The 23,032-nt window shown below is 43.9% G+C and overlaps 2 protein-coding genes across 3 annotated transcripts; both read right to left on the bottom strand.

Moving 5' to 3' along the window:
• Window positions 1-628: 628 nt before the first annotated feature.
• On the bottom strand, window positions 629-16,583 carry LOC133255952 (angiogenin-1-like). Of its 2 annotated transcripts, none has more exons than XM_061430601.1 (2): window positions 16,498-16,583; window positions 629-1,247 (listed from the first exon to the last, which is right to left on the bottom strand). In XM_061430601.1, the coding sequence occupies exon 2, from the start codon at window positions 1,227-1,229 to the stop codon at window positions 783-785; it is 447 nt and encodes a 148-aa protein (XP_061286585.1). In that variant the 5' UTR covers window positions 1,230-1,247; window positions 16,498-16,583; the 3' UTR covers window positions 629-782. The 2 variants fall into 2 exon arrangements, with proteins under 2 accessions (XP_061286585.1, XP_061286586.1); XM_061430602.1 differs by lacking the exon at window positions 16,498-16,583 and adding an exon at window positions 5,712-5,788.
• Window positions 11,157-14,017, bottom strand: LOC133255951 (U3 small nucleolar RNA-associated protein 6 homolog). The gene has a single exon (XM_061430600.1). It carries the CDS (start codon window positions 13,942-13,944, stop codon window positions 12,118-12,120), a length of 1,827 nt encoding a protein of 608 aa, XP_061286584.1. The 5' UTR covers window positions 13,945-14,017; the 3' UTR covers window positions 11,157-12,117.
• Window positions 16,584-23,032: the final 6,449 nt, after the last annotated feature.

A 23,032-nucleotide genomic window follows, 5' to 3' on the forward strand; every position in this document is an offset into this window, starting at 1 on the left:
TTTATTTGAAAACATATCAAGTTGAAGAACAAAGGAAAAGCTTGAAATCTTTGTATGACCTTCCCAAGACCTCAGAGTTACTAGACAACAGTTAATAAAATATTAAAGAGAAAATAATGTAGTAATCAGTCTTTTATCTTTATATAAAATAATCATGAGAATATCCGAGTGTTCCAATCAAAACAATATCAAATTATTTTCTACTTAAGGTAAGAGGTGGCTACCCTGAATGGGTTTTGTTATTTATGCAGGATTACCAATGTGTGGGTGGGTGTGTTTGTGTATATGTGTGAGAGAGAGAAAGAGGGAAAGAAAGTGTAATTTATCTGTTGGTATTTAGTACTAAACTCTTCTTCCTAAGGCTTAACATTTGTAAAAGTAATATTGGCTTATTAGGTGACAGCAAAAACAATTTGCTCCTCCTAAAAATTCTGCTTAGGGGCTTTAAGCCTTGGAATTTTCCCAACAATCTCTGTAAGATGAATTTAACATTTTACCTTCAGTGAAAAGTAACGTCCACTCCTTGAATGCCTGATCAGGAGCTGATTGACAAGGAAAAAGGCATTGTTTTCCCATCCAGCCCTTTCAATTGAACAGGGAAAATGGAGAAAGATCAATAGACCAAGAATCAGTGAGAAGACTCAGAGACATTTTTATTAATGAAGTATATTCTAAAGCAGAAAAGAAAAGGTCAGCAGCTCATTTTCTGGATTCCTAGCAATGAATGTTGCCACGGTGTAAAGGGGGAAATGCTACGAAGGAAGAGCAGAACCAGCTCTGGACTACTTGTGTGGAGGGACAAAGGACTCATCAAAGTGGACGGGCCAGCCCTTTTCACAGCCGATAACGATGACTCTGTAGTCTTTGGTGGCTTTGTAATGGCATGGAGGCCGGGTGGACCCTCCTTTATGCTTGCAAATGGTGACCTGGAAGGGAGACTTGCTTATTCGGAGATTGCCTCCGTAAGGTTTTCCATTCTTATCTTTACAGATGTCCTTGATGTCATTCTTGTTGCCATGAACAAAGGTGTTGATGCTTTTGCAGGGTTTGGTCAGGTGTCGTTTCTCCATCATCGTTTCACAGTATTTGTTATCCCGGCCCTTTGGACTACGATCATAGTGCTGAATCAGGAAGTGTCGGTATCTGCGGTCATCCTCAGCCAGGGTCAGTGGTGTCAGACCCAGTCCCAGCATGAAGACCAAAAACAGGGGGCTCAGGCCCATCACCATCTTTTCCAACAAAGGCTCCTGCCAAGGGCAAAAGGAGATGTAATAAAGGCACAGAAGAGAATTGCCAAATTAGGCTAAAAGGACAAGGATTTTTCTCTCTGGCAGGACGTCATGAATCAGGTATCCTCTGTCACTAGATATATTTTTTTCTTTTCCTTTCCTCAGTCGTCTCATATGTCTTCTCAATTGATTCCTTTGGAACATCTATAAAAATGTTTCCTGAATACATACAACTTCCAAGTACAACCGCTGTTTCCTATCCTGGAGGATCACTGAGAATTTACCTTTCTATCAGTTGTTGCAATTCAAAATCCACTCACATTCTTTAATTCATTTATTAACTAATTTAATAACAAGCACTACATAAGCCCCTATTGGGTACCAGGCACTGTGCTGGGTCCCAGAACACAAAGACCATTAAGACACATCCAGTGCCTCGCTAATCCATGGGGAAAGGACGGGAGTGCCAATTTACTGCAAAGAGACAGTAAGATATACTCTGAGAGCTAAGAAGAAGGACTTTCAGGAAACCTTGAGCCCAGGGAAGGGTTATCAGAGAGGACTGGTGAAGACAGCATTCCCGAACAAGTCAATCCATCAGTTGACTGTGAGAAGAGTAGTGAGAGCAGTTTCACCCTGAGGTGACAGTAAACAGACCTAATTCCCCAAGAAGTAGACTTCCCTAGTGGTTCAGTTAGTAAAGGATCTGCCTGCAATGTAGGAGACCCGGGTTTGATCCCTGGGTTGGGAAGATCCCCTGGAGAAGGAAATGGCAACCCATTCTGGTGTTCTTGCCTGGAGAATCCCATGGACAGAGGATATTGGCGGGCTACAGTTTATGGGGTCTCAAAGAGTTGGACACGACTGTGCAACTTTTGCTTTCACTTTTTCATGATTTTTTGGCAATCACACATGCAGCAAAATTCTTATAATGGGATGAAAGTTTGACCTTAAATTTATTCTTAGATATACTATAATCTTTGCTATGCTATGCTATGCTAAGTCGCTTCAGTCGTGTCCGACTCTGTGGGACCCCATAGACGGCAGCCCACCAGACTCCCCCGTCCCTGGGACTCTCCAGGCAAGAACACTGGAGTGGGTTGCCATTTCCTTCTCCAGTGCATGAAAGTGAAACATGAAAGTGAAGTCGCTCAGTCGTGTCCGACTCTTAGCGACCCCATGGACTGCAGCCTACCAGGCTCCTCTGTCCATGGGATTTTCCAGGCAAAAGTACTGGAGTGGGGTGCTATTGCCTTCTCTGACTATAATCTTTATGAATCCTAAATTGAAAGATAAATGGTATAGTGTCATAGACATTAAATTATTGTTTTTATATTGTGCTTTTCTTGTGTGTAAGTCAGTAAACATATTTTCATATTAAATATTTTTGTAGCTCTTAAAGAGGCCACCGGTTGTAGCACTAAGCCTGTCATGATGCTAAACAGTCCTGGGAGTACAATTGTGACTCTAGAAATATAAGAGCATTTGGGGTTCTGCAGTTTACATGGGAAGCCATGTGACAGGCTGAGTGAAATGATCTCCCTTTCTAATCAGCATCTGGCATTGATATTTATCTGTTTATCATGCTATAGACAAATTTGGTATATTGCCAAAGAATTACCAGATTATACACCAAGAAATTCTTTGGTCATTCCTCAATATTGAAATAGTCCCTGAAAAGGTTTCCATTAAGCACATAAGAGTATCATTTGTAATAGAATCAGCAAAAATAATTTGGGGAGGTTAGCAAGAAAGTGGTAGACGACTGGGAGAGTCACACCTAAAAGAGCAACAAGCTGTCCTACGGGGCCACTGCTCCGCCACAGCCGCTGGGCTGCCATGCTCCCCATGCACTGAGCTCTTTACATTTACATGGTATTTTCAGTCTCCTGGGTGCATATTTTCTTCCTAGTATATAGGAAGACACTTTTCTTGAATTGTAATCAGTTAAGTCTCTTGCTCTGCAATGGACAAAATATTGCCTTTTAACATCAAAAGCAGTTGTAGAATGGCAGGCTGTCAAGGGTGGAAGTATCCTTAATGGTCACACTGTGAACAGAGGCTGGAATCCCAGAGTTCAAAAATCTAGTAGAACCTGAGCTGGTTGTACCCAAAAGAGTCATTAGGTGGCAACGATGGATAGAAATGTTGTTTCCCTCTCTTAGAGGAAACGGTGGGTCCTTGTAGGAGTCAGTATTGTACAGGGGATATCGTTGATGACAGAAAGGGGTGTGAGCTGGCAGGCTCAGCAACAGTCTCTGTCCAAACACTCTATGCTTTAGACATATATTATTCAACTTGAATCATACTGCCTGCCTCACAGCAGACCCTCAGTAATAAATGTTTTAGTGAGTGATGTCATTTTCCTCTCCAGGTATAAACTTATCTATGAAATGAGAGTTGCTAGCTATAAAAGTTTGAAATTCCGTGGCTCTCATTAAGCAAAAGGGAGCCATTCTAATTGCACTAGCAAAAGTCCAGTGAGCATGGAATTGTAAAGATAAGTTTGTATAGATTTAGTTGGTGTCACAAGGCACCAGCTGAAAGAAAGAGATGTCAGGGTGATCTGAGCCCAGTCTCACTGGTGTGCATCATCCTTTAAGGCTCAGTGTGTAAGCCCAGCCCTCTTCACCTCTAGTTAAGACGCTGACCCTACCTCAGGGTTGGCTCCCTAAAAAGGTACTTGTTTGTTAGGAGGTTGAAGGTCCTCATGTTCCAGTCTGGGGAGGTAAAGGAATATCTTTATTTCTGATGTACAAAATTTGCACATTCATCCTGTAACAACTCAGCTAAATTTTGCTTAGGCTTATTGCAATCTTGGGGGCTTCCCCAGTGGCTCAGTGGTAAAGAATCTGCCTGCAATGTAGTAGCCTCAGGAGAGTGAGGTTAGATTCCTGGGTTGGGACGATCCCTTGGAGGAGGGCAAGGCAACCCATTCCAGTATTCTTGCCTGAGAATCGCATGGGCAGAAAAGCCGGAGGGGCTACAGTCCATGGGGTTGCAAAGAGTCTGACATGACTAAAGTGACTTAGCATGCATGTGCTCTAATCATGACTCCCTGAGATATCCAGAAACCAAACCCTAGCAAACACACACCATGGCCACCTTTATTTAACATCTGCTCCCCCACTCACACCTTCCACACTCGTGTTTGCGATTCTAAATTTCCCAAAAAGAAAGGTAAAATGGAATTGGAAAAAAACAAATAAGAGACAGAATATTTGTGGGAAAAAAAACAAATAAGGACAGAATATTTATGGTACAGAATCTGCGTAGGCCAAAAGTGCAGGGCCTCACATTTGGTCAAGGATTGTCAGACTCATTTAGACAGATCCTTCTTCACCCAAGCACACAATCATCAGGTCCTTCTAGATCCAAGCACTTAATTGTCAGTGGAATTTGTTCCAAATGTTCTTTAGACTAACTTTGTCCTGTGTCTCAAACCAATCCCTTGGTCTTTATAAAAATTAACATTCTCTTCCTTTCCCCACAGGCAATATTTTGTACTCAACAGATCCATAAAAATTTATGCACCAAAAAATTACCTTGACATTGGATTATGAGTAACTACAGCCAGTGTACCTTCCTTTGAACTTTGGATGTGCTCCACTTACTTTATTTTCAAAGAGCATCCAAGAACTTTCTCTTCCTTTTTTTGTTTGCACTGTATGATTTGTGGGATCTTAGTTCCCTGACAAAGGAATGAACCCACACCCTTGGCAGCGAAAAGCAAAAAGTCCTAAACACTTGGATTGACACGGAATTCCCCCGAAACTTTCTAAAGGAAAGTAAATAGCAGGGAAGGAGATAAGACTGAGCACGCACGCATGCACATTATAAGAAAACAGTGTTAGGACTTCCCTGATGGTCCACTGGCTAAGACTCCAAGCTCCCAATGCAGGGGCTTTCCATCCCTGGTCAGGAAAGTAGATCCCTTATGCTACAGCTAAAGATCCTACATGCGGCAACTAAAAAAAAAAAAAAAAGATCTGCCATGCTGCAGCTAAAAACAAGGATGGAAGATCTCCCATGCCTCAGCTAAGACCCAGTGCAGCCAAATAAATAATAAATATTACAAAGGAAAGAAAGAAGACAGAGCTAAAAATAGACTTCTGTTTTTCCCTTGTTAAGCCACATACACTGTCTGTGTCTGGGGTGGGGTGGGGCCTTCCAGATGCCCTTCAGCCCCTGCCTCTCCTTCTTTGGGGATTTTATCACAATTTAGGAATCTCTCCTAAACCTCCGCTTGCTTCCAGCTGCACTAGTTTGCTTTTATCAACATATATAATATCCCCTAAAGAAATCTGTTTTCATTTTAGACTTTGGAACCTAATTCATTTTCTTCTGAATTCATGAGCTTGGGCCCAGAGGCTTTAAAAGGGTGGGGGAATAGGTTCATTGAGATGGATGGACATCTAGAAATAACATATAAACAAACAAACATATATAAAACAATAGATTATCCAGATGGAAGAATCTTACAAAAATCTAGAAGTTTCCTTCCAACTGCAGAGGGATTCTGTTTGTTCCCCGAGACAGGTTCCAGCTGAGTGAACCTGGAGGCCCCTCCCAGTTCTGATCATACAGTGGTCAGATGGACAGGGTGGAGAGACAAGATCTGAAAATCCTCAGTCTTGTCAGGGACACACAAACCAAGGACACTACTCTTGGACAAAACATGGAGAGTCATTCACCTCTTCCTTGGGCCCAACTGGGTCAAATATTAACTCACTTGAATGGATTAGAGATTTGTTCTAGGAGGCAAAACTTGATAAATGTGGCCTTTTGTCCCCAAGTTGGCTTTTTCTGACATCCCTGGTTCTTACTCCTGCCCAAGACAGGATTGAGGTTTCATTGTTCCCATGCAATGATCTGGATCCCAAAGATGTTGTTTCTTGGGCCAGCTCCAAGAACTGCCTTGCAAAAGCCTGCAGAGCAGATGGGTCCCCCAGGAGGATGCTGCTCCACTGTACTTTCTGTTTACCCACAGAATTTTGTCTCATGAACAGGTGCTAAGTAGGTTTTATAGAACCGGGAAAGCACTTCCAGAGAAGGTTATGTGACAGCTGTTAGCACCCTGCACCTGACCTCAACCTCGCAGCTATTAACCTTCAGAAATACCCTTATCCTGGGCTTTCTGTTTCCTTTCTTCTTTACCTGTCCACAAACGAGTAACTGTGAGCACCCGATATTTTGTTGTAAAATTGTCTAACTCCACCATCAATGCAACACTCACTTGTATCCGCTCACAAAATGGCTATGTTGCCTGCATAGAAAGTGGACCCAAGGGTACCAGGATCACTTTCAGATCCTATGGTTTCAAATATCAGGTAGTGTCAGGGGACATTCAACTTTAAGGAATCCTATATGTTGTTTTCTTCCTTTGTGTGCTGTTTCTCAAGGGCCCTCTGTTCCTTATCAGTTCCTGGAAAACAGGAACGAGCAGAGCTGCACACAGTTCTCAGGACTGAGGTCAGGAGACAGAGCTCACGCGTGGATTCCCTTCAGTGACCTTGTACTTTACTGTAAACTATTCAGTCATGTCCCTATTACTCAGGATGTGGATTGTCTTCTGGCCCTGTGACGATTGTTATTCACCTGGTTCTGTTTTTGCTCAACTTTATTTTTGCTACTTAAAGCTTCCTTGTATGAAAATATATAAGTATATGCTGTTACAAATAACGCACCCTTGTTTCACTCGAGACTTGGGTCCCCCGAGTCCCTCTTCATCGACTTCAGTCCCCAGGTCCCGGTCTGTAAAGACCATAGCAAGGTAGCAGCAGGAGGCCAGCTGTCTCGCAGACCCCAGCAACCACCTTCACTGGTGTTGGGTCTAGGACACTGCTATCTTATTAAAAATTACCAGCCTTCTCTTGTCATTCACCCACCTCTACATTTCCAGTCTCCCTGCACTTTAGGCATTGGCTCAAGACATGCTACCTACCAGTAAAACAAATGCACTTGACATCATCATAATACTTGTAATAATCAGTGTTACCTTGCATTCTACGAAAAGCTCATATATTTAACCCTCACTAGAACTATGTGAGGCAGGTATTATGTAAGTCAGTTCTTCTTATGAGGAAACTCTGAAATCAAACAGCAGGGGAACCTTGATGGAAACAATCCTTCCTCTTTTTTTACTAATAACTTTCTTGCTTCGTCCAGTTTCTGCCTATAAAACCCTTCCACTGCCAGCTCCTCGGAGCACCTCTCTTGTATACTAGATGAGATGCTACCCCTTTCATCAATGATTTTACAAAACCAATTGAATCTTCAAATTTACTCAGTTGAATTTTGGCTTTTAAGAGAACAAAGAGAAGTAGCAGGATGTAGGGCCTCTACTGGCATCAAACAAGGCATCCAGACACTCACTTTCCTCTTCTGAGCAAACACCCTGTTTGAGAGGAGCACCTATCCTAATTAGTTTTTATCACTTTTTAAATATAAACTGAAGAATTGAGTTTTGGAAAGTTTTCAACCATTACAAACCACACAGCTGGGACTATACTGGAAGAGGATGCCAGATGAAGTTACATCAGTAAAGAGGAGAAGTTGATGCCAGGGTATAAAGCAGCAAAGGATAGCCCAGCTCTGTTGTTTGGTGGCAATGCTCCCAGGGATATGAAGCTGAATCCTTCTTAGTTTATCATTCAGAGAACCCAAGAGCCCTTAAGAACATAGCCAAGGGTACTCTTTCTGTTGTATGTGAGAGTAACCCCAAAACCTGGGTTACGCAAACCATTTTCCAAGACTGGTTTTTCCATCACTTTATCCTAGAGGTAGAGAAATATTGCTTGGAGAAGGATATCCCATTCAACATTCATTTGCTGCTCAGCAGTGCTCCCAGACACCCCCCATTCATGGCTGACTTTCATCTCAACATCAAAGTAGTGCATCTGCCACTGAATACATTGCTCATCCAACCTAAAGACTAGGGAGTTACACTGACTTTCAGGAAATATTATTTATGTCATATTTTTCATCAGGCAGTAAAGGCAAGTGACAAATCATGAACAACTTTGTGCCAATTTTGGAAGGACTATAATATCTACAAGGCCGTAAAACATTTTGATTTTGCTTGGCGTGAGGTTCCAATGTTACTGAGAACGGGGTTTGGAAGCACCTTTGCCCACAGTTTGTTCACAATTCATGGGTTTGAGAAGGTGAATGAAGAGTCCAAAGAGGTCTTCAGTGACTTAGTGACCCTCAGTGAGAAGCTGGACTTAGATCCACAAGAGGACAATTTCACCGAACTCCTTTCTGTGCAACACAAGGAAGTTACTAATGAAGACCTGATGGAACTGGAGGCCCAGAGAAAGGACAAAGGGACACAAGAGGAAGAAGTAACTGAAGAACTGATGAAATTCACGACACAAGAAATGGCAAGGGGATTTTCTTTACTTGAGGAGACACTGTTAGTTTTTGAGCCACAGGACCAGAGCGTAGAAAGACACACAAAGCTTGCAGAAACTGTTCAGAGTGCAATCCAGTGCTTCTGTGTCACTTAAAATGAGAGTAGAAGGGCTACTACCCAGACATCACTGGATCATTTTTACAAGAGGGTAGGTAGAATTGAAGCTGCAATACTTTGGCCACCTGATGCGAAAAGCTAACTCATTAGAAAAGAGTTTGTAAAGTTAAAAAATAAAAAACAAGAAAAGAGCCTGATGCTGGGAAAGATTGAAGGCAGGAGGAGAAGGGGACGACAGAAGACAAGATGGTTGGATGGCATCACCAGCTCAATGGACATGAGTTTGAGCAAGCTCCAGGAGATGGTGAAGGGCAGGGAAACCTGGCATGCTGCATTCCATTGGGTTGCAAAGAGTCGGACACGACTGAATGGCTGAACAACAGGTAGAATTGAATCCAGCAAGGAACCAGAACCTATGCCATCAATGTCACGTATGAGTGAAATTCAGCCTGTCCTCCATCTCCTATTGCTGATAATCTTTCAGCTGAACCATCTCCCACCTCCTCTCCCTCCTCTGTCAGTAACTCTTCTCGTCTGTTCACTCGATGCCAGCCCCTATATGCCAGCTGTTGTACTGTACTACTCTACTTTTCAAGGTACCATACTGTAAGATTAAAATTTTTTTATTTTTACATTAATTTGTGTGAAAAGTATTATAAACCTGTTATACTATAGTACTACACTGCAGGCTGTGTCAGTTGCTTCCCTCAGCTAACTTTTTTGGACTAATGAAAAAGAGGACTTACAAACATGCTCTCAGAATAGAACTCCTTCCTATGTAGGAGACTTACTCTATTTTGAAACTATGCCAATACCCTGTTCTTTATCAAACTATCAACTTATTCATTTATTATATCAGTGTAGCATCATGGTTTCTCACTTTTTAAGTTGTTTATGTTATCTGTTATTTTCATTATTATCTTGATGCTCAAATTGTCACAGATTTGGCCATTGGGAGCCCCTTAAACTGATTTCTGTGTCCTTTTGACGTTCCCATCATTCTTTGGGTATTTTCTTGCTTTCTGGTTAAAGATATTCTAGTCTCCTCTTCTGCGCTCTCTATCCCAGCCCTGAAGGCAGCCATTTCTTCAGGGAGCCATTTCTCCAAGGCTCTTTTAAGGATGGTACATAGTATTTAAATAAAAGCCAAGTTCTGGCTAAAAGCTAAGCATGCTTGTCACTCTTGGGATGTTGCTATTACCAGACTTTTTGAGTGAACACATTGAGGAACTGTGTATACATAAATCTACACACACTGACAAAAGTTGCAGCAGAACCAAGAAAGCAGAGGGGGATTAAGGATTAGCCTTTCTGGAGAATGAAATTAATATTCAGGAAGCAAGAACACAAGCCAGATCAGATTGCAATGAGGGAAGGCATTGACACTGTTAAATGCAAACCTCAAAGCAGATCAGCCAGTAGGTCAAGAAGCTTAGCCTAGTGATTCCCTAAAAGACCCCACTTAAGTGAGACTTGTCTCCTAAACTCCCTAAGGCTGACTCTCTTCATCTTAGATGCCTGCCTTGACTTCCCCACCCATATGGCTTGTCTCTTGACTATATCCCCACCTGTGGAGAAAAGAGCAGTGCTGGACCCGTGGAACTGTCCTAGTGATTAACACCAGGAAGAAAGCAGAAGATGGAAGATGTGTGACTCAAGAAATTTCTAAGCAAATGACTTTTTTCGAGACCTTTCTTCCTTGGTAGAACCAGCATGGGATGCCTTTTAAGGAGAGGGAAGGGTTCTGTTTGGACTAGCAGCCTTCTTCCTAAACAGGTTGCCCTGTCTCCTCACCCTGCCTCCTTGCTCCTCACTCTAGCTGCTCTGATATAAGTGCCCCTGATGTTAACCCAGTATGAGTCCCCAGGCCTCTAACTCAATAGGTGGGGTGAGCAGCAATGCCTTCTCCCACCACAGGGCACAGCAGGAAGAAGTAGAAGGGGGAAATCCAAGGCTAGAGGAAGAAGGGGATTGTTTCACAATGAGAAATTGAAGCCCTTTGGGGGGTCCATCCCCAGGGTCAGGTCCCCATGCACGGCACACCAGGCGACACTGTGTAGTGACAACTCTGCCCTGGGGAGGTGGGGATCTGACACTGGCTTCTGCACCAAGACACAAGTGTCTGACCTTGGGTCTACCCTGACCCTCATTCTCCTCAGGTGTATAATGGGATGCCAGCAGGAAGGTTCTTTCCATTGCTTGTGTCTTGTCCATCCTTGAGTTCAAGGTAACTGTCTATATATTTTTTTAATAAATAGAAATGCTTTGCATGATAGTCAAGAGACGTCCCCCAAGGCCTACATTTTATTTCTGTGTTATCCCCGGTGCCACAGAGAAACTTGGAATTTTCTAAGCACACAGTGCTCAGCCATATGTGTAATGTCTCTGGCCTTTTTTTCTCTCTGAATTGCCTATCCTCTACCCCTGATTGCAGGTGTGGATCCTATTTATGCTTTTTTTTTTCAATGGAATGCTATGGATTTATTTCACGTTTTCAAGGCTATTTATAACATGGAAATAACATGGAAAACAACATAATATTAAGTGAAACATTGTAAGTAAAACTGTACTGAATGCTTCTCCCAGTAACATCATGTTACGTTGAAGGATATACAACTCAAACAACTGCTTCTTTTGCTCCAAGAATGCCCATCTCTGCTGTAAGCTACCCTCCATCCTTGCCTCTGAAGCCCTTCTCTAAGCTCCTCCCTACCCCTGCCTTTCCTTGTTACTGGGTCTCTGCAGTGCAAACATTTCTCTCCAGATCAGTCCCAGAGACAAAAACACTTTTGTAATTTCTTATAAATCTTCTTAAAGGACAACTTTCCCCCTAATACCTAGCATCCTATTCTGCTGCTTCAACCAACTCAGGACATCAGCTCTATTCCTTTAACCCCCACTTCCATCCCAAAAGCTTGTCTTCTTTCTTGCCCATGACAGGGACTCAATGAACGAATGAATAAATGATCTAACAGTATAAATCCAATTCTAACAAAGGAAATCATACGAGTGAGTTTAAGTCCAGATGATAAAATTGCAACATTACTCTATCCCCTCCATACTTTTACACTAAATGCACACCACATATACTTTTATAAGGAGAAAATAAACAGAACTGTGTTTTCCTCTCCATTTTAACTGAACCTGAGGTCTAGATTAGAGCTACTCAAGCATGACAAGGTGTAGTAAAACAAGATCAGTTACATCGTTTCCATGTATTCTGAAAAACATTTGGGATCTTCATAGGTCTGGCCTCAACAACTGGCTTCTGGCCATTAAACAGCAGCTCCCTTTTCTGGAATTCAAGATTAACACGTCAACAAAATTAAAGCAGGCCTCAAAACGAGACACCATCTCAGCAAACTGCAGATGACTGCATAAAACAAATCTGCCCGGAGGGCTTATAGCACTATTTCACAAAGGTGACTGTGCTCTTCCTCTTTTCACAAAACGGCCGGCTTGATACAAAGCATGTTTAGCCATAAACTGCTCTACTGACTCTCCCTGCAACATTTTCATGGCTCGCCAATAGATCTGTCCCCAGTTCTCAGGTCTACCAAGCGGGTGGTTCAATTCTTCTTTGATGTAATCCATCCAGAGATCAGAATCATTAGTTCCAAATTCTCTCAAAGCCCTTTCATAATACTCTCTTAAGTTCTCCATCTTACAGGATTCTTGCTCCTTCTCAAACTGGATCATCTTCCTGAAAAAATCAACTGAAAATGGACGGTTTTCCTGTAAACTTTTAAACACATCTCTGGCCTTTTTGTAACCACCACTTCGATAAGCCCAATTCAGATACATTTCCTTCACAGGGACTGAGTCAGCTCCTGGGAGACCAAAGATATCTCTCTTATAGATTGCTTCAGTTTCTTCTTGCTTTCCAGCATCTTCACTCCACTGGGCCCAAGTAAGCCACAATGGAAGGCAAATCTGAGGTTTCAGGTACTCAAAGGCTTGCTCAAAACCCTTGAACATCTCGTGGCTCTCTGACGTAATCAGGGCCTCCAGCTTCACCTGCCACATCTCCACTGATTTTTTGAACAATTTCACCCCAGCGTCTGCCACCTCCAGGGATTCCTTTAACAACTGGTGATGCAGCAACAACTTGCTCAACTGCCTGTACTGGAGTTCTGGTAAAAGTTTGAGCTCATGTGCCTTCCAGAATGCAACCATGGTTCTTTCCAGACTCTTCTTTCTGAGGAGGCGACTGCTTGTCTTCTTAGTAAACCTCTCCATGCAGAAGTTCATGTAACATTTCCACATAGCCTCTGTGGGCACAGTTTTTACCGCTTCCTCGTACACAGCACAGCTCCTCTCCTCCCGGCAGCCCACCTCCTTCGCTTTGGCTTGTTTGGTTGTAGGCAGCTCTTCTACTGGCTGTGATTCAATCACTAATTCTTGCCGGGCCACATAGTCCCAAGTGACAGGGTCATCTGCGTGCAGAGCCTTAAGGTCATTGTAAATTTCTCTTTGCAGATCTTTGGCAAAGTTGAACAGCCGTGCCACTGAAAGCAGTGACACACGAAATTTTGCACTTTTAATTACACTTGTAGAATTCTTATAGATGATCCGTGCCAACTCGCCCGTAAGGATTTCTTCAGCATGCTCGAGATTCCCCACATCCATGTTGGCTTTTTCAAACTCTTGCTTTTCCTTCCTCAATTTTTCAGCATGCATCAGCTCCATCCTAAAGTATTCTTCATAAAGTTTCGGGCAACGTGGGTGAAAGCGCAGAGCCCGAAGAAATAACTGTCTTGCACTTTCTGAAGAAAAGCGGTCTTCCAGTTCCCATTTGGCCGCCAAAATCCACAAACCTGGCTTGTTTGAATGAAAGGCCAACAAGGAAGAAAATATCTTGCCAAGGTGAACGTTGGAAGCCCACTTCCTACAAAAGGCTATAAAAGACAGCCAACGTCGAACATCATCTTTCCACTTAATTGATGCACGTCGGAAGACACTCTGTATCCGATGTATTATAGGATCCTCAATCTCATCCTTCTTAAATGTATATCCAACGCGAGCTCTCCTTTTCTCGATCAGATCCAAAAGATTAATTTCATACTGAACATATCTGATAAAGTCATCCTTTAAAAGACTTCTTCGCTGTATTCTGTAGTCTAGTTCTAAAGCCTTCCTAATGATTGCCTTAATCTCCGCGTGACTGAAGAGTCCAGTGCGCTCCAGCTGTTGTAATTCGGGAAGTCGATCCTCTACACGTTCCTGAATTACTTCCGCCATGATAGCCGAACTCCACAACCCACCAGAGCTCCTGTCACTGATGACACGCGAAGGAAATGGCCTATTTATGTTTAAAACTCTCCCCAAGGAAATCTTTGCTCTGGAACCTTCCCTGATTCCCCCTCACTCCACCCCTTTCTTCCTGTTGCTTCATAATAACTCCACCCTCACCTCTCCTGGAGTTCTTCTCAAGGTCTGGTTTATATTATGACTCTAGAGGTTGCATCTGTTGGGGACAATTCTTAGCACTTGGGTCTTAACCATAGTTCATGATTTACTTGCTTAGCTCTTCTCAGGAGAAGACAGGTATCTGGCTCCGGGGGAGAGTGCAGATTTGACGTTCCTAGATCCCTCAGGTGCCCTGTCCTCCTCTCTTACCAGCTGTTGCCTTTCACACAGGCGTTCTGGTCAACAATTAATGCCCCTGTGATAAGCCACCAGAAGAGCTGGCACAAGTGGCTATCCCTGATGTGAGGGTGGGGTCACTGGGGCTTGCTCTAGGGGGAAGAAGGATCGGTGGTGGTAAGGGTTGCTGCTGCTGCTAAGTCGCTTCAGTCGTGTCCAACTCTGTGTGACCCCATAGATGGCAGCCCACCAGACTCCTCCATCCATGGGGTTTTCTAGGCAAGAGTACTGGAGTGAGTTGTCATTGCTTTCTCCGGTGGTAGGGGTTGGGTCTCCTAAAATAGCTGAAGCCCAGAGACCACTGAACAACCCAGATTAATTAGGTAATTAGGTCTTCTCCAATCAGGAACTACAGACACCCAGGTATTTCTTTTCTCAGGTACCTACCTATGTCTGACCTCACTTTAAGAAGACCCAGGACTGGGAATTGGAGTGGGAAAGGACATATGAAGAATGTGTGTGTCCTTGGGCTGGGGAAACAGTGATAATGTGGAGAGGCTGGGAGGTGGAAGCGGGAGACGGGGGCCCAGCCCTGTGTGCACCTAAGTCCAGACTATGGACTGCACCAGAGGGTCACAAGGGAGTCAGAACCACCCTCTGGGAAAGTACAGCCTGTGCTCAGGTGTTGGAACCCCTCCCCTTTCTTATCTTTTGACTGCACCGTGTGTCTTATGGACTTTAAGGACTTCCCTGGTGGCTCAGATGGTAAAGCGTCTGTCTACAATGCGGGAGACCTGGGTTCGATCCCTGGGTAGGGAAGATCCCCTGGAGAAGGAAATGGCAATCCACTCCAGTACTATTGCCTGGGAAATCCCATGGACAGAGGAGCCTGGTAGGCTACAGTCCATGGGATCGCAAAGAGTCGGATACGATTGAGTGACTTCACTTTCACTTTCGTGTCTTATGGGATCTTAGTTCCCTGACCAAGAATGGAACCTTGACTCTTGGCAGTGAAAGGACAGAGTCCTAACCACTGGTCCACCAGAGAATTCTGGGAACCCTTTTCTTTCCCAGTTTGGGCTGCTGGCTGTATGAGGGTGGGATGGACAGAAAGCGACATGGAAAGTCTTGTAAAATGGGGATCATCAACAGGAACCTGAACAGCCTCGAAAGCTTTTTACCCTTTTGCAGTTGATTTGTCATGAGAGGCAAAGCATTGGGGTGTCAGCAAGAGGTAGAAATTGGGAGAAGACTGTATAGTGTTTCCCTGGGGAAGGGGCTGCTCAGTAAAGATTGATAAATGCAAAGCTTTGTGACAGGCTTGATGGGCCACTTGGGCTGTTTGACTCCCAGGGAACTCCCAAATTACCTCCATCTACGGTGACCTCTGTCTCCATGGAATTGGCTTCAGAGGACCCAGAATCCAGAGCCCCACTCCTGAAGAGGAGCCAGGAAAACTGTATAAGCTGGGAGAGGGGCAAGTGCCCTACCCGAAAGGAGAGTGTGGGGGTGTGGGTGGGCCTGGCCACAGCCTCTCTAAGGAGGTTCCTTGGGGCCCGGGGCCCAGTGGTGTGATAAAGTAGTTCTAACCTTCCTGGGCTGCCTCTGAATTTAAGGGGATTTCAGGGGTTAATTTCCAAGCATTCTGTGAAGGGGACAAATGTGCACTTGCCTTCACTTTCTCAGCTGGGCCTGGGATCAGCCAGTACTGATGTGGCTTCATGAATGTCTTAGGAGTCTCACCTTGAACACCTGCTTCTTCTAACTGATCTCATCTTCCTGCCCTACTGTCTCCTTCCTCCCTCCCCATGTGTCTTTTCCCTCCTCTCCTCTCTGTCTGCCCACAACTGCTATGAGCACACTCCCTAAACCTACGGCTCTGTCCCCCTCAGCTTGTAACTTTGTCCTCTTTCATTCATTCTGTCTCTCGTGCCTCCCATTCCTTGCTCCATCTCTTCTCCCTCACCCCGATCCCTCTGTGTCCCGGAGTCCCTGTGTCCCTATTTATTTCTCTGCATTTCATCCCACCCATGACTCCATCCCCATCTCCTCCAAAGCCCCATTTTGTGCCCCCAGCCCCTAGCATCTCTCTCCACATTGAGTCCCTCCTTTGTCCACCTTGTCACTCACCTGAGAGTACTCTTATCTGATCAGAACCCATCCCTTCTCTGTCTTCTCTCCTCACCCATGTTCCACTGTAGGCCTCACCTCGTCAATGAGTCCTCCTGTTGCAACGCCGGCTCAGTGGGACACAGCTTCCCTCCACTGGGCTTCAGATCTCTGAAGGCCTTCCCTCACCACGAACTTCTCAAGAACTGGCTTGGCCTGTGGTGCTTTTATTTGGGTGTGGGCTGGGGAGCAGCCCTGGATCAGGAAATGAATCAGGTTCACGCCTTTCCACTTACATATTCCAAGTGAGTGGATACCTATGGAGCTAGTACACCTGCCTAAACATCTTTCAGCAATGAGGAAGCTTGAATCCTCACACTCAAAGAGTAGATCTGGCCCTAGCCACAAGATTTTAACGAGTCCGATGAAACACCTGGCCGAAGTGTCTACCCTAAATGAGAATTGTCATTTGTCATCTCCTATACACCCCTCTGGTTCTGATTCTGGGAAGAGCCATCACTGTGGTGATAAAGATTGCCTTTTTCTGACCTGGGATACAGATGCAATAACCTAGAAGTTTACTTTGCATGGCTTCCTGTCATCAAGAATGAGTGATGGGAGAGGGGATGATGACCCAAGGCAGAGAGTGATGTGGCAGCTGAGTTGACTGTTGGAGATGCTGTGTCCATGTCTGGGAAGAGACATGCAGTCTGAGACAAGGAAGGTTCATTGCCTCATGGCCAATGTGACTCCAGCCTTGCACTATCCCAAGCTCTCCTATTACTCCAAGGCTGTTGGAAGAATGAGATCATATCATGCCACTCTTTTTTAAGCTGAAGTCAGTGGTTTCTGTTGAGCCCTGAAATTTTCCAAACCTAGGATCTCCATGCAATAGCTTGAGTCAACAGATCCACCTGGAGGAGTAAATCCTTCAATGGTTTCTCTGGAAAAGATGCTTAAGTGCAGCTGCTGTGTGTAGGATTACCAAGAACAAGAATGAATGACCATATGGAGGGTGGAAGGAATGGAAATTGCTATATATCTAGGCCTGGAAAAGTAGCTGATAAAAAGGAAGTCAGGAGCTCCAGACTCCAGGACAGATGTACAAATATGATGACAAGCCACCTCTGTTCTATTCTGAGTGAAGTCCTGCAAAAGATTCGAACAATTCTCAAGCAATCCCTTGAATGCTGCTCCTGACCACAGTGTGCGAAGAGTTTTCCCTCCCTGTTCCTCACTGATTCCTGAGTGCAGCTGTGATGGAGGAGAGTAGGAGCTGTCATCGTCTGTCCCCTTTACTGTCAGTCTACGTTTCCAGATTCTAGAGCCCCACTTCCTGACCCAGATGTGAATGAGCCACTGTATTCTCATATCTCTCTATTTCCCACAAATCTCAGACATGAAGGAGGGGATACGCTTCTAGAGCAGAATGTAAGTGCATTAAAGAAGGGCACAAGCAGACACACAGAGCCTTGTGGGTAATTCTGTAAAGTTTATTGTGTCTGCACCGGGAGTTTCACCAGGTGGTGCTCGTGGTAAAGAACTTGCCTGCCAGTGCAGGAGAATATGAGAAATGTGGGTTCAATCCCTGAGAGGAAGGCATGGCAGCCCAGTCCAGTATTCTTGATGGGAAATCCCATGGACAGAGGAGCCTGGTGGGCTACAGTCCATAGGGTCACAAAAAGTTGGGCAGGACTGAAGCGACTTAGCATGCATGCAGGGAGCTTTGTTAAAATAATTTTTTTTTTAGTTTTTAATTGGGGGATAATTGATTTACAACATTGTGTTGGTTTCTGTCATGTATCAACATGAATCACCCAGCTGAGCCAGACTTAAAGGAGGCTGGGGGCTTGTGCCATGAGGACTGGTGCTGACAGCCAGGGTGCATGGTAGGACTGGACCATGGTTGTAACTGTGGGCCTTGGCCAATGAGCATGGCCCATAGTGCTGACCCAAAGTCTAGATGATCTCATCAAGTGAACTAGAACCACGTGGTGTTGTCCTGTGATCACGTGCAACAGTGAAGATTGTGTGACCACAGGACAGGGTGACCACAGACTCTGTGTCTGTGTCTGACCATTGGGCAGTTCGTATAATGAATACAGTCATTTCCTATGAGGTTTCAGGAGGTTACAGGCATTTGAATCGAGCTGTTAGGATAATTCATCCCGAGTAATGTAGGAAAGGTTACATTTTTGATGGTACAAATATGAGCTACATGAGCAAGCACTGTGTGGAGAAAAGTACTTCATCCTTTGCATACCATCCTGTAACATTGCAGCATTGCATTGAGGGTCAGTTCAGTTCAGTTGCTCAATCATGTCCAACTCTTTGTGATCCCATGGACTGCAGCACGCCAGGCTTCCCTTCACCGTCTCCAGGAGCTTGCTCAAACTCATGTCCATTGAGTCAGTGATGCCATCCAACCATCTCATCCCCTGTCGTTCCCTTCTCCTCCTGCCTTGAATCTTTCCCAACATCAGAATCTTTTCCAATGAGTCAGTTCTTCATATCAGGTGCCCAAAGTATTGGAGCTTCAATTTCAGCATCATTTTGTACATATACAAAATATATGTATATGTATGGCTGATTCATTTTGTTGTACAGTAGAAACTAGTACAACATTATAAAGCAACTATACTCCAATAAAAGTAAATTAAAAAAAAAAAAAAGAAAGAAAGCCAGGAATCCTGCTGTATAGGAACCATGTTTCCTGTGAAAAGAGGGGTATATTCTGCATCCCGGCAACTAATAACACACTCCCTCCTTGCTCACCCAGCAGGCCCCTGGCTGTCACTGTGGTTCTAGCTCCTTTCCCCTCTGCTCCCCAAAGTCTGTCCTGTGTCCTGGGCACTAACTTCAGCTCTAGAGCTCCTTGTCTTACCCAGTATCTCTGCTGTGACTCCTGTCACAGCTGCTGCTGCTGCTGCTAAGTCGCTTCAGTCGTGTCCGACTCTGTGCAACCCCAGAGATGGCAGCCCACCAGGCTCCGCCATCCCTGGGATTCTCCAGGCAAGAACACTGGAGTGGGTTGCCATTTCCTTCTCCAATGCACGAAAGTGAAAAGTAAAAGTGAAGTTACTCAGTCACGTCTGACTCTTAGCAACCCCATGGACTGCAGCCTACCAGGCTCCTCGGTCCATGGAATTTTCCAGGCAAGAGTACTGGAGTGGGGTGCCATTGCCTTCTCCACATGTCACAGCAAACTGATCCAATTAGCGGTCCTGGGGCTTGGGGGCAGCTGGTCTACCCCCATCCTTGGCAGAGATATAGTGCAGTCCCTGTGGGTGGGGCCAGCAGAAGCACGAGGGTTCTGAGTTTAAGACCTGAAGAAACCCGCAGACTGGCACAGGGCCCACTTATACAATGAGCCTCTTTGTTTCATCAATTGCCAACCCACATGTACTCAGGGACACACCACAGTTGCTTCTCTCGTAGCAAATCTAATTCCAGGTTCCTGCGCAGGGCACAGCTCTGCCACTGGATCTGGACTTCTTAAATGAAAGTATCACTGGCTGCAGAATGGCCTTAGATTTTATAACTCAGCTTGGGGGAAACACACTGAAAGACTCAAGTACATAAAGTCAGGCTCAGTACACAGAGCATCGAGTTAGGGAGGTTTGTTTGCACAAGAGTAACCCAGGTCTTCCTTTCACTTTAGTGATCATCCTGGTTCCCTCTCATGCAAATGTTCTTTATCTCCTCACCTCCCTGTGCTGGAAACTTGAACTCTGAGATTCTCATTGCTCAAAATCTTATAAGTAATCCAAGCAGTTTGTGATGCATAGATGAGTTTTTGTTATTGTTGTTGACATATTTTTATGTTTTCTTTGCATTAAATTCACTTTCTCTTGTTTTCACCCTGGCCTGCTTATTGCAATCACTTCCTGTGAAGTAGCATAATCTAAAAACACCCAGAGGAAAGTCTGTAAAATCTGTCAGGACTTTTCCACTGTGATATATTTTTTCTTTTTAATTTTGAAAAAAAATGTGAATTTACACAAAAGTTGAAAGGAGAGTTCCATGAGCTGTTTTTTCTTGAACTAATTGAGACAAATGAAGATGGATGCCCACCACCTCCTTCCTGGGTTTCCCTCATAGCTCAGTTGATAACGAATCTACCTGCAATGTAGGAGAGCCCAGTTTGATTCCTGGGTTGAGAAGATCCCCTGGAGAAGGGAAAAGCTACCACTCCAGTGTTCTTGGACTTCCCTTGTGGCTCAGCTGGTAAAGAACTCACCCACAATGCAGGAGACCTGGGTTTAATTCCTGGGTTGGGAAGATCCCCTGGAGAAGGGAAAGGCTACCCACTCTAGTATTCTGGCCTGGAGAATTCCATGGACTATACAGTACGATAGAGTCAGACACAACTGAGCGACTTTCACTTCACCTTCACCTCACCTCCTTCCTCTCCCTTCCACTTGCCAAATATAGCAATGTGTATTTGGTACAAATAAGGGCATTCTCCTACTTCATCACGATCATCAAATAGCCACCAAAATCAGGAAATGATCCTTGATTCGTGACTACCTCTAATCTTCAGAGGCACATTTTGCCAATTTCCTCAATAGTGTCCTTCAGAGCAAAAAATTTCCATTTAGAATAATCTGCTGCTTTTAGTTGTCATGTCTATTTTTCTTCAACTTGGAGCAATGCCTCAGTCTTTTCTGGACTCTGATGATTTTGATAGTTATTTTGAAGCTATACCTCTCTATGTGGGTTTGTCTGGTGTATCCTCATGACTAAATTCAATGTGTGTGTCTTTGATAGAAATGTCAAGGAATTGTTGCCCTGTTATTCATATTGTACCTTATTAGGTGGCACATAACATTTAGACATTTGCCCTGTTAAATATGTGATTTGCTTTGATCATTTATTAAGGTAGTGTCTGCCAGGCTTCTATATATAGTGACTATTTTCCCTTTTGTGATTAGTAAGTGTTGGGGGAGACAGTACTTTGAAACTATGTCAATATCCTGTTCTTCATCAAACTTTCAACTTATTCATTTATTTATTGTACAAGTGTAGCCTCATGGTTTCTCACTTTTTTAGTAGTTTATATTATCTATTATTTTCTTTATTTATTTTAATGCTCAAATTTTCACAGATTTGGCCATTGGGAGCCCCTTAAACTGACTTCTGTGTCCTTTTGACATGTCTCCACCACTCTTTGGGTACTTCCTTGCTTTTTTGGCACAAAATATTCTAGTCTCCTCTTTTGTGCTCCATGTCCTGGCCCTGGGGTCAGCCATTTCTTCAGGAAGCCCTTTCTCCAAGGTTCTTTTAAGGATAGTTATGGTATTTAAAAGTCAAGTTCTGGCTAAAAGCTAAGAATGCTTGTCACTCTTGGGGTGTTGCTATTTCCAGACTCTTTGAATGAACAGATAGAGGGACTTTATGAATGTAAGTTCACACACAGATTTACATCTCCATTTTATATCAGCATTGAAAATTATGACTAGTCATTGTCTGTTCAAGTTTCAATCCACCACCACAAGTTTCCTTCTAGTTTCTTGTCTTCTACACTAGGAACTCTCATTCCTAAATGAGAAAACTGGGTCAGATTTTTCTTTAAATAATTGTGTATTCCTAAAAAGTTCCAGAAAGTGTCACAGTGGCATGAGGATTGTTTTGAGCTGAAGACATTTGGGAATTAATTGGCAAGCACAGGATAGTGCTTTCTCTGTACTCCCCTTATATCTCTGAATATACCGAAGGCATTTAATTTTATCATAACAAGATAGGAAATTGTGTGAAAATACACAAAATCCATTTCTTGCTGATCTGTGATGGGGGTTCAGTAGGGTAAGGATGGGGGGGGGGCGTGGGTGTAGGTGAGAACTTTCCCCTCTGTGTATATCTGTATTTCTGGACTAATGTATGTGAATGATTTGTTCCACAGTCAGTTGTTTAGTTGCTAAGTCATGTCCAACACTTCTGCAACCTCATAGACTGTAGCTCACCAGGCTACTCCCTCCATGGGATTTCCCCTGTGAGAATATTGGAGACAGTTGCCATTTCCTTCTCCTGGGTATCTTCCTGACCCAGGGATCAAACCTGCATCTCCTGAGTTGGCAGGTGGATTCTTTACCACTAAGCAAACCAGGTAGAACTGAATGCAATTGGTGAATAGATTCATAAAAGCAAACTTGGCACTGTGAAACACATAAAAGTCTTAAGAAAATAGATTTGATATTGAGATCTTACATTGTCTTTCTTCCTGGGAAATATAAGCAGATTTTTAGAATAAGAAATACTTACAAAGAAAAAATTTTTAACTGAGGGAGATCTTAGATATCATCTTTAAACACTTTTTCATTTCTCAGAAAATAATACTAAGGACCATAGAGATCATGACTTAGCCACAGTCACCACAGGGTCCAGTGAGGGAAGTCTGCTGGCCCAGCTGGTAGAGGGAGTTGGAGTTCCGTAATCACATACTTTTCCTCATACACACGTATGCAAGTGGGAGATACCCTCTCCTATTCATAGAAAATGCCCAGAGCCCTGCTGATATTTGCCTTTCTAGCTTCCTTAGGAGAAACAGAATTACATAAAACATAAAAGCAGTTGAATTTGGAGCAAATCCCGGAAAACAAGCAAGATTAAGGATTAGCCCTTCTGGAGAAGTGAA

The sequence above is a fragment of the Bos javanicus genome, chromosome 10, assembly GCF_032452875.1.
Source record: "Bos javanicus breed banteng chromosome 10, ARS-OSU_banteng_1.0, whole genome shotgun sequence".
NCBI classification, from domain to species: domain Eukaryota; kingdom Metazoa; phylum Chordata; class Mammalia; order Artiodactyla; family Bovidae; genus Bos; species Bos javanicus.

Excerpts from the sequence above, each read along its gene's own strand:
- LOC133255951 (XM_061430600.1), bottom strand. The coding sequence starts at position 13,944 with ATGGCGGAAGTAATTCAGGAACGTGTAGAGGATCGACTTCCCGAATTA.
- LOC133255952 (XM_061430601.1), bottom strand. The coding sequence starts at position 1,229 with ATGGTGATGGGCCTGAGCCCCCTGTTTTTGGTCTTCATGCTGGGACTG.